Genomic DNA, 14842 nt, shown 5'->3' on the forward strand with positions numbered 1-14842 from the left:
AAACAGGATGTGCCGAATACAGAACATAACAGCCAAGACTATGCTAAGTGTGATTCATGTATCAACACTAATGAGTTCTGAATGTACCCATTACATTTCAGATGGACTACTTAGTGGCGTTAGTGAATGTCAGATGCTCTTTTAAAATAATAAATGAAAAGATTATAAACCAACTGTGAGATGGAAGCTGCAACCTTTAATAATTAGAGGAATATTTTTAACCAATAAAATTTGACACATCTGATTCCATCTGGTAGGCTGTCCATAACTTTTTCATAAAACATTGTACATGTATAGATTTTGCTTAGTGTGCATAATCAACTTGAATAAAAGCTAAGTGGAGAGAGCACAAGAGCTTCAGAGGAGACTTCAGAAGTGGTAAGCACCTGTGCTGACTTTGACTGAAAGGTTTCTAGATTATAATCATCATTTATGCACATGTACTTTAAGTAATTTTGTTTTTATATAAATACATTTTAATGAATTGTTTGTTTTAATTGAAGGGTGGTGAAAATGTCATCTGGTCTCACAGGACAAAAGGTAAGCAAGTTTATGATTCAGTGTGTGAGCATTATGGTAGAGGAAAAAAGTTGGTAGAGTGTGTATTATAGAAGACAACTGGTGAAGCATGCTGTTTTCAAAAACTTTATTTACAAAGAAATTATTGACATGTATTAGTTAGCCAAATCTGTCCTAGGCCCTCTGGTATTCTCAAAATACATGTTGCCCCTTAGTAATATTATTAGAAAATACGGGAGTAGTTTGCATTGTTATCCTGAGGATGCTCAACTATATATTTCAACAAGACCAGATGAAGCTTCTAAATTATCTAAGCTAACAGAGTGTGTTAAAAACGTAAAATACTGGATGACCAATAATTTTCTCCTATTAAATTCAGATATTTTAGTTATATTACTTACTGGACCAAAAAACAGTACACAGAATCTCGTAGATTACAATTTACATCTTGATGGATGAACTGTTACTCCCTCTTCAGTCAAAAATCTGGGTGTTATATTAGACAGCAACTTGTCTTTTGAAAATGATATTTCCCATGTTACAAAAACAGCATTCTTCCATCTTAGAAACATTGCCAAGTTATGGAACATGTTACCTGTTTCGGATGTATGATATTTGGTTTATGCATTTATGACATTTAGACTGGATTTTTGTGTTTGTGTGCTTGTTGTTTGTCCTGCATCTTCAATAAACAAGCTACAGGTAGTCCTATCTGTTAGAGTCCTTACCAGGTCAAGAAAATATTGTCATATTACTCCAATTTTACATTCTCTGCACTGGCTACTTGTTAAGTTCTATGTCAGTTACCAAATATTTCTACTTACTTTTAAGGCCCTTAATGGTTTTTGCTTTGTTGGAACAGCAGCTACGCTAATTGTTCTCTATTTCCTTCTCTGTTGTAACTAGGAATTACACAAGCTTCGGTCTGTATCCAGCCCTTACAAAGACCTGAGATGACCAAACACCTGAGAAGAGATGATGCCAACCACCCAAAAGACCTCAGATGATGCCAAACCCCAGAAAACATACAAAACTACCAAATTTTGTTACAAGTTTGATCGCAACATATAATCATTGCTGTTAATAGTGTTCACCGTCTGTTTGATTACATGACATTAACTAACTGCTTGATTCTTACCGTACATTTCTGCCATATGGACATCAACTTGAGATAGTCACCACTGAAAATCTATTACTAAATATAATGCAGAAACTTTAATTTTCTGTAAAGCTGCTTTGCAACGATTTGCATTGTGAAAAGCGCTATACAAATAAACTTGAATTGAACTGAATTGACAAATCTTACTTCCATAGAATATTGTTTTTAAATTAACTTATAGAGATTTTTACATCTGACACAGTTCATCTAAATCTAAACAGGTGAGTTTGGCCATCACCTGGACAAGGAGGCTCTGATTTCTCAGCTCACCAGAGGCAAACAAGCTTTCACTTGCAAACTGATGAGCTTAAGAGACAGATTGAAGAGGAGGTGAAGGTAATACATTTTTTCATACTTTAAATACATATTTTCTACCAACTTTACAACATAGCTTATATTATATTATGTGACTTTGTCTCCTAGGCTAAAAACGCACTGGCCCACGCTGTGCAATCAGCCCGTCATGACTGTGACCTGCTCCGTGAGCAGTTTGAGGAAGAGCAGGAGGCAAAGGCTGAGCTGCAGCGGGGAATGTCAAAGGCCAACAGTGAAGTTGCTCAGTGGAGAACCAAATATGAAACTGATGCCATCCAGCGCACTGAGGAGCTTGAAGAGGCCAAGTATGAACTGTACACTATCGCAACACAACATAAATATCTGGTGTAAATTATTAAACCAAACCATATCATTTACCATGTGTTTAATTTAAACTCTTAAAGGTTTTATAATAGTAAAGAAAAGATTCCATAAAAATATGAAATTTCATCTTTATAGAATGTATTTGCACAAACATTTTTGATATAAAGTTTCCATCCTTGGAAACGCTATATTCCTCAAGCAATTTCATAGAATAATCAACTCAGCCAACATTTCAGTAGTAAAAACAGAAATCAAACCATACCTGTCTGTATATAATGTAAAGCTTAAAACTGGACTACTGGACTAGTGTTCTATTAAAAGTGTGAAGTGATGTGACATGTAGCCAAGTATCGTGTCCCATACTCGGAATTTGTGCTCTGCATTTAACCCATATAGTGCACACACCCACACACACACACACACACACACACACACACACACACACACACACACACACACAGCAGTGAGTAGTGAACACACACACACCAGGAGCATTTGGCAGCCATTTTTGCTGCAGTGCCCCAAAGAGCAGTTGTGGGTTAGGTGCCTTGCTCAAGGGTCTCACCTCATTTGTGATATTGAGGGCGGAAGAGAGCACTGGTCATTCACTCCCCTCACCTACAATCCCTGCAGGTACACAGACTCAAACCCACGACCTTTGGGTTACAAGTCCGACTCTCTAACCATTAGGCTCACGACTGTTAACTAGCCTTCCATTTAGCACAATTAAGCCTCTACAGATGATCCAGAGATCTAACAGATGAATATATTATTGGGAGAAAGTTATCTGTTAGCATTCCCATTCATCTCATAGCAGTTGCTTCTGTGACACAGACCCCCTGCAGAAATATGCAATTTGAAATCTGATGGCTCATCAGTCATAAATGCAATGTGATTAAAGATTCTAGACACTCCCTGGCTGAAATCTCTTTTCTCTTCTGCATTTACACTTATGCTTATCTTATCTGCCAGTCTGGTTTGAATTTTAAAATGTAGTATTCCCATATTACTAAAATTTCCAAACTGCTAATTGAATAAATGTAAACACTCACTATTGCTCTTTGTACTACAGCAATATGATCAACAAACTACAAGACAAGAGCTGAGGTCAGTGCAGTTGCTAGGTTTTCTTGTCTCCTTTATATAGTTTATTGCATACGGCCCCTTGTAATAGCAGTCTGGGGGGTTGGTGGAAACTGTGGTGGCCCTGGGGGAGGATCGTTTTATGCATATGATATGTTTACTAAGTGCAGCTTACGTAACCAAATTCATACTTTGGGTCTAATTTGCCCCTTCCTCATTTCCCAAGCCAAATAAGAGTGAATCTTTAAAAGTTGAGCAATGTTTTCCCCCTAAGTCCTATAGTTCCTTTTATTACCACATAACACTATCTTTGGAATTTGAGGTAGGACATAATATTTTACTGAAAGACATGTATAAATTGTGGGATGACTAATTGTAACAATATTAATAAGAATAATAATTTTTCGTATTAACTTCAAATTTTTGTTAAAGTATAGACTACTTTGAATTAGTGCAGATTGTATGACCATAGTCTACTAATTAAGTTTAAAGATGCCTTACATTAAAATGCAGAGACACTGCAGTAAATAGCAATAAAACAGCAAATGAATGAATCACTAAATCTTTCCCCTTGTCAAGTAATATAGTTTACCCATCCCAATCATAAAAAGGATCAGTTTGGATTAGGTATAAATAGACACTTTAGTTCTCATAAACTGGCAGAGAACTAACTGTATTTTTTATGAGAGAAATAACATTTATCTATATCTGCTATATTAAATGTTCATGTGTTACAAAAAAATGAGATCTCAAATGAGTCATATGTTTTGATATAATTCCAATTTAAACTACAACAAAAATTATTATATAATATATTATTAAATCATTTAATTTCCCAATGAAGATAATTAAAAGCAATTACAGTCCTATGCCTATGCAGAAAGGAAATTTATTTTCTTGTTAGTCAATTTAAAATGTAAGAATATAAATGTAAATATGTAAACAGATATGGAAAAATATGTAAATGTAAAAGTATTATATGATGATTCTTATGAAAGATAACTATATTTAAACTGATCATGTAATTTAATCCAAATGTGAACATCTTTTTGAAGTATTGTGTGTCAAATTCATGGGATAACTATAACTGTGTTAAAGGCTGTCATATATGTTGATAACTCAGAATAGATGTAGCTTCTTACCATAAAATAAGACTCTAAAGCTTGTCTATATATAGACTCTGCTTGGTGTGCAAAACTGACCTCAATAAAAGCATAGAGGAGAGCATGACCAGGTTCAGAGGAGACTAGTGGCATTCCAACTTGTGGTAAGAGGCTGAAGCATTTTGTATTTGATATTGTTATGTGTGTGAGATTGTACTAAACAAATTGATATGACAGAGGATAAAGTCTTTAATAAGATCATAATTTTAAAATAAAATAAACATTTATATTACATCCACATTCATATAAACCATCTATGTCTAAATGTTGTTTATGTTTAACTGAATTTCTTGGCAGGGCTGTAAAACATTCATCTGGTCTTAAGAAGCAGGAAGGTAGGTGGTGAAAATACATTCTGTTACTGCATTGGAGATTTGGTTGAATATTAGTAGGTCTTTGGTCAAATGCATGTAGACTGATTATTGTAGATGTGGTGATGTTTTTGGATAAATGAGTTCTAAGTGTTTTATACTTGTCCAAGAGCATATTTTAAGTGGGACTTGTGACACTTTTAACACATAACATATGTGCACTGTGGTACACAGAACTGAAATAATAATAATAATAATAAAAAACAAATCTGTTTAATTTGTGTTTATACAGTTTGTTTATGTGTTACAATGCACCAGAAAAAATGCATCTTGTGACAGCAGAGCTAATCAAGGACAGAATCAATTAAGGACTAATGTGTTCACATTTTCTTTTTATTATTTTAATAAACTTTTTTCTTTTTAATAGACGTGACTTACATAAGACCCTAGTTATTTCATTGATCCAAAAAGCACTACAATGTTTCTTTTTTACAAATTTTAGTGAGCCGCCACCATGAGTACGGACGCGGAGATGGCCGTTTATGGCAAAGCTGCCATTTTCCTTCGTAAGCCAGAGAAGGAGAGAATCGAGGCTCAGAGCAAACCATTCGATGCTAAGAGTGCCTGCTATGTGGTTGAGCCTAAAGAGCTGTACGTCAAGGGAACCATCAAGAGCAAAGACGGTGCCAAAGTCACTGTTATTGTGAATGATACTAAGGAGGTGAATTTTTTTTTACATATTTAATTTTACACATTTTTCTGGTCTTTCTGAAATCTAATGGATCAAATTTATAGGAGAAAGTTGTTAAAGAGGATGAAGTCTTCCCAATGAATCCTCCCAAGTTTGACAAGATTGAGGACATGGCCATGATGACCCATCTCAATGAACCCTCTGTGCTGTATAACCTCAAAGAGCGGTTATGCCGCGTGGATGATCTACGTAAGTTCTGGAGCAAAGTAAAACAGCATTTACATTCATTTTGTCAGCGTTGTTGCAATCTGACCACGTCTCTGCTCATTTCAGACCTACTCTGGGCTGTTCTGCGCTACTGTGAATCCCTACAAGTGGCTCCCAGTGTATGATGCAGAAGTGGTGGCTGCCTACAGAGGCAAAAAGCGTATGGAGGCCCCACCTCACAACTTCTCTGTCTCTGACAACGCCTATCAGTTCATGCTGACTGGTAAGACCTTACGGAATTTAATTCTATAGATTTAAATAAGAGTTGCTGTTAATAAAAGAGATTTACTGGACATTGTACACATTGCAATCAACAGATAGAGAAAACCAGTCTGTCCTAATTACGTAAGTATTTTCATTTCATTGTTTGGCAAATATAAAGTATATATATATATATATATATATATATATATATATATATATATATATATATATATATATATATGGAGATGTTTACAAAATAGAATATAAGAATATACTTCTGTATTCTTTAATAAACCAGTGGAGAGTCTGGTGCTGGAAAGACTGTGAACACCAAACGTGTCATCCAGTACTTTGCCACAGTTGCAGTTCATGGTGATAAGAAGAAAGAGCAGGGCCCCAGCAAAATGCAGGTATGAGACTATGTAAAAATATAAGTGTACTTAAAAATATATGTATATTTTTCTGAAATAAAGACAGTTATACTTGTCACACACAATATTTAATATATTGAATTTGTGAAATGGCTGCAAAGAGTATTTAGAAATTATATAACAACAACAACAACAATAATAATAATGATGATGATGAATAATCTTTAAACAAAACAGGGCTCTCTTGAGGACCAGATTATTGCTGCCAACCCTCTGCTTGAGGCTTATGGTAATGCCAAGACTGTGAGAAATGACAACTCCTCTCGTTTTGTAAGTTTACCACTTTATATTTACATACAGTAGAGTACAACAGAGATTTCTATAAAGAGATTATTATTAATATTATTTATGTATTATCTTATTTTGTTTCAAACAGGGTAAATTCATCAGAATTCACTTCGGTACATCAGGAAAATTGGCTAGTGCTGACATTGAGACATGTAGGTGTAGATGATTTCATTTACCAATCCTGCACTTTTATCTTTGTCTGCCACTCTTCAGATGATTGTGACTCAAGTGCATTCTCTCAACAGATCTGCTGGAAAAGTCTAGAGTGACATTCCAGCTTCCAGATGAGAGAGGCTACCACATCTTCTACCAGATGATGACCAACCACAAGCCTGAGCTGATTGGTAGATACACATAGTTTTATTCAGTGTCTCAATGCTTGATAATAATTATTGTAAGATACTTAAAACCAACAACAACAATAATAGTAAATGCTCTGTGTGTTTTACAGAAATGACGCTTATCACCACCAACCCCTATGACTTCCCCATGTGCAGTCAGGGTCAGATCACAGTAGCAAGCATTGATGATAAAGAGGAGCTGATGGCTACTGATGTGAGTCAATGCTGTTTGAATATTAACATATTCTATATAAATATGACTGATCAACGAGCTTATTCTACTCTGTAATTTCCAGTCTGCTATTGACATTCTGGGCTTCAGTGCTGAGGAGAAGATGGGCATCTACAAGTTCACTGGAGCTGTGCTCCATCATGGTAACATGAAGTTCAAGCAGAAGCAGCGTGAGGAGCAGGCTGAGCCTGATGGCACAGAGGGTGAGACTAAATAATACCAATCTTTGTCATCACACACAGTGCTTTGATTTGAGAGATCATTGTTTCTATTGAAATAAAGAAAAGCTGGGGTTAGTTTTCAAAACAAGAAAAGGAATGGATATTTTTGTAACTTTTTATTTGCAGAGGCTGACAAAATCGCCTACCTTCTGGGTTTGAACTCTGCTGATATGCTGAAGGCTTTGTGCTACCCCAGAGTCAAGGTCGGAAATGAGTTTGTGACCAAAGGCCAGACCGTACCACAGGTATGTATTAACATATTTCCAGCTTGTCAATGTATTTAACCTGAAAATTTATTTTTACTAAAAATTTCACTCTATTCTACTTACAGGTTTACAACTCTGTAAGCGCCTTGTCCAAATCTATCTATGAGAGGATGTTCTTGTGGATGGTCATTCGTATCAACCAGATGTTGGACACAAAACAACAAAGAAATTTCTTCATTGGTGTGCTGGATATTGCTGGCTTTGAGATCTTTGATGTGAGAATGATTCTTTTATAATTTTCATGGTAAACTGTGTCATATTCAGTAGTAAGTAAACTGCTTTTCTTCCTGCAGTTCAACAGCATGGAGCAGCTGTGCATCAACTTCACTAATGAGAAACTGCAACAGTTTTTCAACCACCACATGTTTGTGCTGGAACAAGAGGAGTACAAGAAGGAGGGCATTATTTGGGAGTTCATTGACTTCGGCATGGACTTGGCTGCTTGCATTGAGCTCATTGAGAAGGTTTTTACTGGTTTATGAACTTTTCAGTTTTCATTTTTCATTCTCAAAAATCACTTATTTGTAGCAATAAACAACATTCTTTTATAAACAGCCCATGGGTATCTTCTCCATCCTTGAAGAGGAGTGCATGTTCCCCAAGGCTACAGACACTTCCTTCAAGAACAAGCTGTATGATCAGCATCTTGGCAAGTGCAATGCTTTCCAGAAACCAAAGCCTGCCAAAGGCAAGGCTGAGGCCCACTTCTCTCTGGTCCACTACGCTGGAACTGTGGACTACAACATTTCTGGCTGGTTGGACAAGAACAAGGATCCACTGAATGAGTCTGTTGTGCAGCTTTACCAGAAGTCTTCTGTCAAACTGCTGGCTACTCTCTACCCACCCGTTGTTGAAGGTAATGAGGAAAAAAGTGTTACTAATATAATTACGGACGTTAATTTAACCAACCTTTGACTCAGTTTTGCACTTTCGTTCTTATTTTTGCACTTCTATTTGTTCATTTGCATTTTTACCTCAATAGAGACCGGCAAGAAGGGAGGCAAGAAGAAGGGTGGCTCCATGCAGACTGTGTCCTCCCAGTTCAGGGTATGATGTCACAGCAATATTGCTGTATTTGAAGGGAAAAAGAAAAACAAAGCATGATGTCCCTTTTCTGTTCTCCACAGGAGAATTTGGGCAAGCTCATGACCAACTTGAGGAGCACCCACCCTCACTTTGTGCGTTGTCTGATTCCCAATGAGTCCAAGACTCCAGGTAAAGTAATAAAGGGCTAACAGATATTCTGGCATTAATACAATATTTCATATTAATCTTAATTTACCTAGCTCATGATGTAAACTGTTTTCTACAGGTCTGATGGAGAACTTCCTGGTTATCCACCAGCTGAGGTGTAACGGTGTGCTGGAGGGCATCAGAATCTGTAGAAAGGGCTTCCCCAGCAGAATCCTCTACGGTGACTTCAAGCAGAGGTAAATGGGAACGCATGAAAACACCAATTACTGTATGAGGCTCTTAATTTAAAAATATGAAGCATTTTGTTCAATTTAACACAGATACAAGGTGCTGAATGCCAGTGTAATCCCAGAGGGGCAGTTTATTGACAACAAGAAGGCCTGTGAGAAACTCCTGGGATCCATTGATATTGATCACGACCAGTACAGATTTGGACACACAAAGGTTCATATTCTACTTTACAGCCTTTCAAAGATTCATTAATCATGATTATTAAGCCTATACAGGTAAATCAATGTCCTATGATTTGCTGTTATGTATAAATGTAGGTGTTCTTCAAAGCTGGTCTTCTGGGTACTCTTGAGGAGATGCGTGATGAGAAACTGGCTGCTCTGGTCACGATGACTCAAGCTCTTTGCCGTGGTTACGTGATGAGGAGGGAGTTTGTGAAGATGATGGAGAGGAGGTGAGTAATCTCATAAATAAAGATGACTATGTGATAACTGTGTGAATGGTAAATAATGATGATTATGGCATTTAATGATGATTTATTCATAGGGAGTCCATTTACACCATCCAATACAACATCCGCTCATTTGTGAATGTCAAACACTGGCCATGGATGAAAGTTTACTACAAGATTAAGCCTCTGCTGAAGAGTGCTGAGACTGAGAAGGAGCTGGCAACCATGAAAGAGGACTTTACAAAATGCAAAGAAAATCTTGCTAAGGCTGAAGCCAAAAAGAAGGAGCTTGAAGAGAAGATGGTGGCACTGCTGCAAGAGAAAAATGATCTGCAGCTGCAAGTGGCTTCTGTGAGTTTTCCTTATTCAATTAACTGAATTTTGGCTCCATTAAAAATAGCAATGTGGTTTCCAGTGATTATAGTGATCTATTTTCCTAACAGGAATCTGAGAATCTCTCAGATGCTGAGGAGAGGTGTGAAGGTCTGATCAAGAGCAAAATCCAGCTTGAAGCTAAACTCAAAGAGACAACTGAGAGACTGGAGGATGAAGAAGAAATCAATGCTGAACTGACAGCCAAGAAGAGAAAACTGGAGGATGAGTGCTCTGAGCTGAAGAAAGACATTGATGACCTGGAGCTCACCTTGGCTAAAGTGGAAAAGGAGAAACATGCCACTGAGAATAAGGTTGGAGTTTGAGTTGGTTTAATCTTGGTCTTATATGATGATATAGAAAATGAATTGTAAAAAAATAAGCTCATTTGGAACAAAACAAATCACACAGGTCAAGAACTTGACTGAGGAAATGGCATCTCAGGATGAGAGCATTGCCAAACTAACAAAAGAGAAGAAAGCTCTCCAAGAGGCACATCAGCAGACCCTGGATGATCTTCAGGCAGAGGAGGACAAAGTCAACACCCTGACCAAATCCAAGACAAAACTTGAGCAGCAAGTTGATGATGTGAGTTACTAATTAAACAAGTCATTAATTCATAAATTCATACAAGCTTTATTTTTATTTTTTGGCCCTGAACATATTTTATATATCACTCTCCAATAGCTTGAGGGTTCCCTTGAACAAGAGAAGAAGCTCCGCATGGATCTGGAAAGAGCAAAGAGAAAGCTTGAAGGAGACCTGAAATTAGCACAAGAGTCCATCATGGACCTGGAAAATGACAAGCAGCAATCTGACGAGAAACTTAAAAAGTAATTAAATTAAGTCTTTGAAATCTTTTATTGATAACTTTTTTGTTGTTGTTGTTGTCTTATTGTTTTACAAAATATTTATTATTGAATAACCACAGAAAAGACTTTGAAACAAGCCAGCTGCTCAGCAAGATTGAAGATGAACAATCTCTGGGTGCTCAACTCCAGAAGAAGATCAAGGAGCTTCAGGTATTTCTTTAGATTTTTTTTTTTTTTCTTTAATATTGTTGAAGAAAAAGGTAAAATAAAAACTAATAAGATTTCATTGATTACTTGCCACTGTAGGCTCGCATTGAGGAACTGGAGGAAGAGATTGAGGCTGAGCGTGCTGCTCGTGCCAAGGTTGAGAAGCAGAGAGCTGATCTCTCCAGGGAACTTGAGGAGATCAGTGAGAGGCTTGAGGAGGCTGGAGGAGCCACTGCTGCTCAGATCGAGATGAATAAGAAGCGTGAAGCTGAATTCCAGAAGCTGCGTCGTGATCTTGAAGAGTCCACCCTCCAGCATGAAGCTACTGCTGCAGCCCTCCGTAAGAAGCAGGCAGACAGTGTGGCTGAGCTGGGAGAGCAAATCGACAACCTTCAGCGTGTCAAGCAGAAGCTTGAGAAAGAGAAGAGTGAATACAAAATGGAGATTGATGATCTCTCCAGCAACATGGAGGCTGTTGCCAAAGCAAAGGTTGGTAATTTTGTGTCTAAAGTATATAAAACATGTCTTGATGTTTTTCAGACATCTAATGACTTCTGTATTTGCAGGCTAATCTTGAGAAGCTCTGCCGCACCCTTGAGGACCAACTTAGTGAAATTAAGTCCAAGAATGATGAGAACATTCGCCAGATAAATGACCTCAGTGCTCAAAGAGCGAGACTTCAAACTGAAAATGGTAACCCAATGACAATCATGATGAAATTAATACTACTTCAGTAGTAATTGAGTATGGTGTATCAAGATTATTTAGCACTGAATATCTGACAAAGTCTTATTAAAGCAAGCACACATAATTAAATTTTGCTTTCAAAGAGTTTGTTTTGATTTTAACTAAAAGAGATTTTGCACAGTCTGACAGAGTGAATCTAAATCTAAACAGGTGAGTTTGGCCGTCAGATTGAGGAGAAGGAGGCTCTGGTTTCTCAGCTCACCAGAGGCAAACAAGCTTTCACTCAGCAAACTGAGGAGCTTAAGAGGCAGATTGAAGAGGAGGTTAAGGTAATACAGCATGATCAATACAAACACATATTTTCTACTTACTATACAACAAAGCTAATATTATGTGACTTTGTCTCCTAGGCTAAGAACGCACTGGCCCACGCTGTGCAATCAGCCCGTCATGACTGTGACCTGCTCCGTGAGCAGTTTGAGGAAGAGCAGGAGGCAAAGGCTGAGCTGCAGCGGGGAATGTCAAAGGCCAACAGTGAAGTTGCTCAGTGGAGAACCAAATATGAAACTGACGCCATCCAGCGCACTGAGGAGCTTGAAGAGTCCAAGTACGTAGATTACTGAATATTATTCCTGATTCTCACAGCTGTTTTATGGCTTTGAATACAATGCAATGTGTAATGCTTAACAGGAAGAAGCTGGCTCAGCGCCTGCAAGAGGCAGAGGAACAAATTGAGGCTGTGAATTCCAAATGTGCATCTCTGGAGAAGACCAAACAGAGACTCCAGGGTGAAGTGGAGGACCTCATGATTGATGTGGAGAGAGCCAACTCTTTGGCTGCCAACCTTGACAAGAAGCAGAGGAACTTTGATAAGGTAAACTCTTTGGCTGCCAACCTTGACAAGAAGCAGAGGAACTTTGACAAGGTACACTTTCTCTTTTAAAATTGCAAATGAAACCTGACCCTAAAATATCTTCATCTAAAGGTCCTGGCAGAATGGAAGCAGAAATATGAGGAAGGTCAGGCAGAGCTGGAAGGAGCCCAGAAAGAGGCTCGTTCACTCAGCACTGAGCTGTTCAAGATGAAGAATTCCTATGAGGAGTCTCTGGATCAGCTGGAAACCCTCAAGAGAGAGAACAAGAATCTGCAGCGTAAGAATCAAACATTATAAAGTAAACATATATGATTACTGAATATTCATAATGATACAGATTATATTTTTCCTTTGTACAGAGGAGATTTCAGATCTGACAGAGCAGTTAGGTGAGACAGGTAAGAGCATCCATGAGCTGGAAAAGGCCAAAAAAGCAGTGGAGACTGAGAAGGCAGAGATTCAGACCGCCCTGGAGGAGGCTGAAGTGAGTATCTGAAGATCAGTATTTAAATCTGGCTAAAACCATTGTACTGTCTTTCAATGTTGTTTTTATTATTAATAGGGCACTCTGGAGCATGAGGAGTCCAAGATTCTCCGTGTCCAGCTTGAGCTAAACCAGGTCAAGGGTGAGATTGACAGGAAGCTTGCAGAGAAGGATGAGGAGATGGAGCAGATCAAGAGGAACAGCCAGAGAGTCACTGAATCCATGCAGAGCAATCTGGACTCTGAGGTCAGAAGCAGGAATGATGCCCTGAGAATCAAGAAGAAGATGGAGGGAGACCTTAATGAGATGGAGATTCAGCTGAGCCACGCCAATCGGCAGGCTGCTGAGGCCCAGAAACAGCTCAGGAACGTTCAGGGACAACTCAAGGTATGTGTCTTCTCTTTGACTTTAAGTTGCATTAGTATGTTTGTATAATCTAGCCTATGTTTAGTAAAGACCAACAGAAAGCACACTGCAAGCTTATTGTAAAGCTATTGTTATGTTCAGGACGCCCAACTGCACCTTGATGATGCTCTGAGAGGACAGGAAGACATGAAGGAGCAGGTGGCCATGGTGGAGCGCAGAAACACTCTGATGCAAGCTGAGATTGAGGAGCTGAGAGCTGCTCTGGAGCAGACAGAGAGAGGTCGCAAAGTGGCTGAACAAGAGCTGGTGGACGCCAGTGAGCGTGTCGGGCTGCTGCACTCACAGGTAAGGGCATATTGGTTTTACAATGAAATGAAGGAAATTGAGAGCCTCATCTAAAATACTCATGCTGTTGCTTTTCATGTTGCAGAACACAAGTCTCCTGAACACCAAGAAGAAGCTTGAGGCTGACCTTGTTCAGATCCAGAGTGAAGTTGATGACACTATTCAGGAAGCCAGAAATGCAGAGGAGAAGGCCAAGAAGGCCATCACTGATGTGAGAAACAGTAGCTGCCAAATGTTTCACAAGAGGTGTCCTGAAAAATGTGGATCTAATGAATTTCTGTATTTGTGCAAAGCTGCAATGATGGCAGAAGAGCTGAAGAAAGAGCAGGACACCAGTGCTCACCTTGAGAGGATGAAGAAGAATCTGGAGGTCACAGTGAAGGACCTGCAGCACCGTCTGGATGAGGCTGAGAATCTGGCCATGAAGGGAGGAAAGAAACAACTCCAGAAACTGGAGAGTAGGGTAAAGATTTTTTTTTTTCATATAAAATATAATTTTAGGATAAAATCTCTTGAAGATGTTGCTTAGACCTAAAATTAAAAGCACCATCTCAGGTTCCAAAAGTAGTTACTAGGCAATACCTACTCAGGTGTACACTTTGTCTGAAACCTTGTATGTGCTGTCAAAGGTCCGTGAGCTTGAGGCTGAAATTGAAGCAGAACAGAGACGTGGAACTGATGCTGTTAAGGGTGTCCGTAAATATGAGAGGAGAGTGAAAGAGCTGTCTTATCAGGTATGATCATACCCAACCAATTCCAGAGATTTATCCATGCAAATCTATGAAATATTTTTTATTGTTTGTAGACTGAGGAGGATAAAAAGAATATCAACAGACTTCAGGATCTGGTTGATAAGCTGCAGCTGAAGGTCAAAGCCTACAAAAGGCAGGCTGAGGAGGCGGTATGTTAAATTTATGAACTTTTATTAATTCATTAGTAATTTATTTACTGGTGCAATATCACTGATGTTCCACAGCTCAGTTAACAAACATGGTAAAATTGGT

General features: G+C 38.4%; 1 protein-coding gene and 1 long non-coding RNA gene across 2 annotated transcripts in view; both read left to right on the top strand.

Moving 5' to 3' along the window:
* Window positions 1-1879: 1879 nt before the first annotated feature.
* On the top strand, window positions 1880-2290 carry LOC122141871. The gene is made up of 2 exons (XR_006158162.1): window positions 1880-2014; window positions 2102-2290. It is a non-coding gene; the product is annotated as an uncharacterized LOC122141871 (long non-coding RNA).
* Window positions 2291-4548: 2258 nt separating this feature from the next.
* The window catches only part of LOC109074077 (myosin heavy chain, fast skeletal muscle-like), a 36958-nt gene continuing 26664 nt past the window's right edge, over window positions 4549-14842 (top strand). Inside the window, 8 exon segments of the mRNA XM_042756287.1 lie at window positions 4549-4667; window positions 4861-4898; window positions 5377-5595; window positions 5670-5792; window positions 5794-5814; window positions 5899-6055; window positions 6150-6177; window positions 6335-6446. Coding sequence (XP_042612221.1) covers window positions 5389-5595; window positions 5670-5792; window positions 5794-5814; window positions 5899-6055; window positions 6150-6177; window positions 6335-6446 — 648 coding nt within the window. The 5' untranslated portion in view covers window positions 4549-4667; window positions 4861-4898; window positions 5377-5388.

This window comes from Cyprinus carpio, chromosome A5 (assembly GCF_018340385.1).
Source record: "Cyprinus carpio isolate SPL01 chromosome A5, ASM1834038v1, whole genome shotgun sequence".
NCBI lineage: Eukaryota > Metazoa > Chordata > Actinopteri > Cypriniformes > Cyprinidae > Cyprinus > Cyprinus carpio.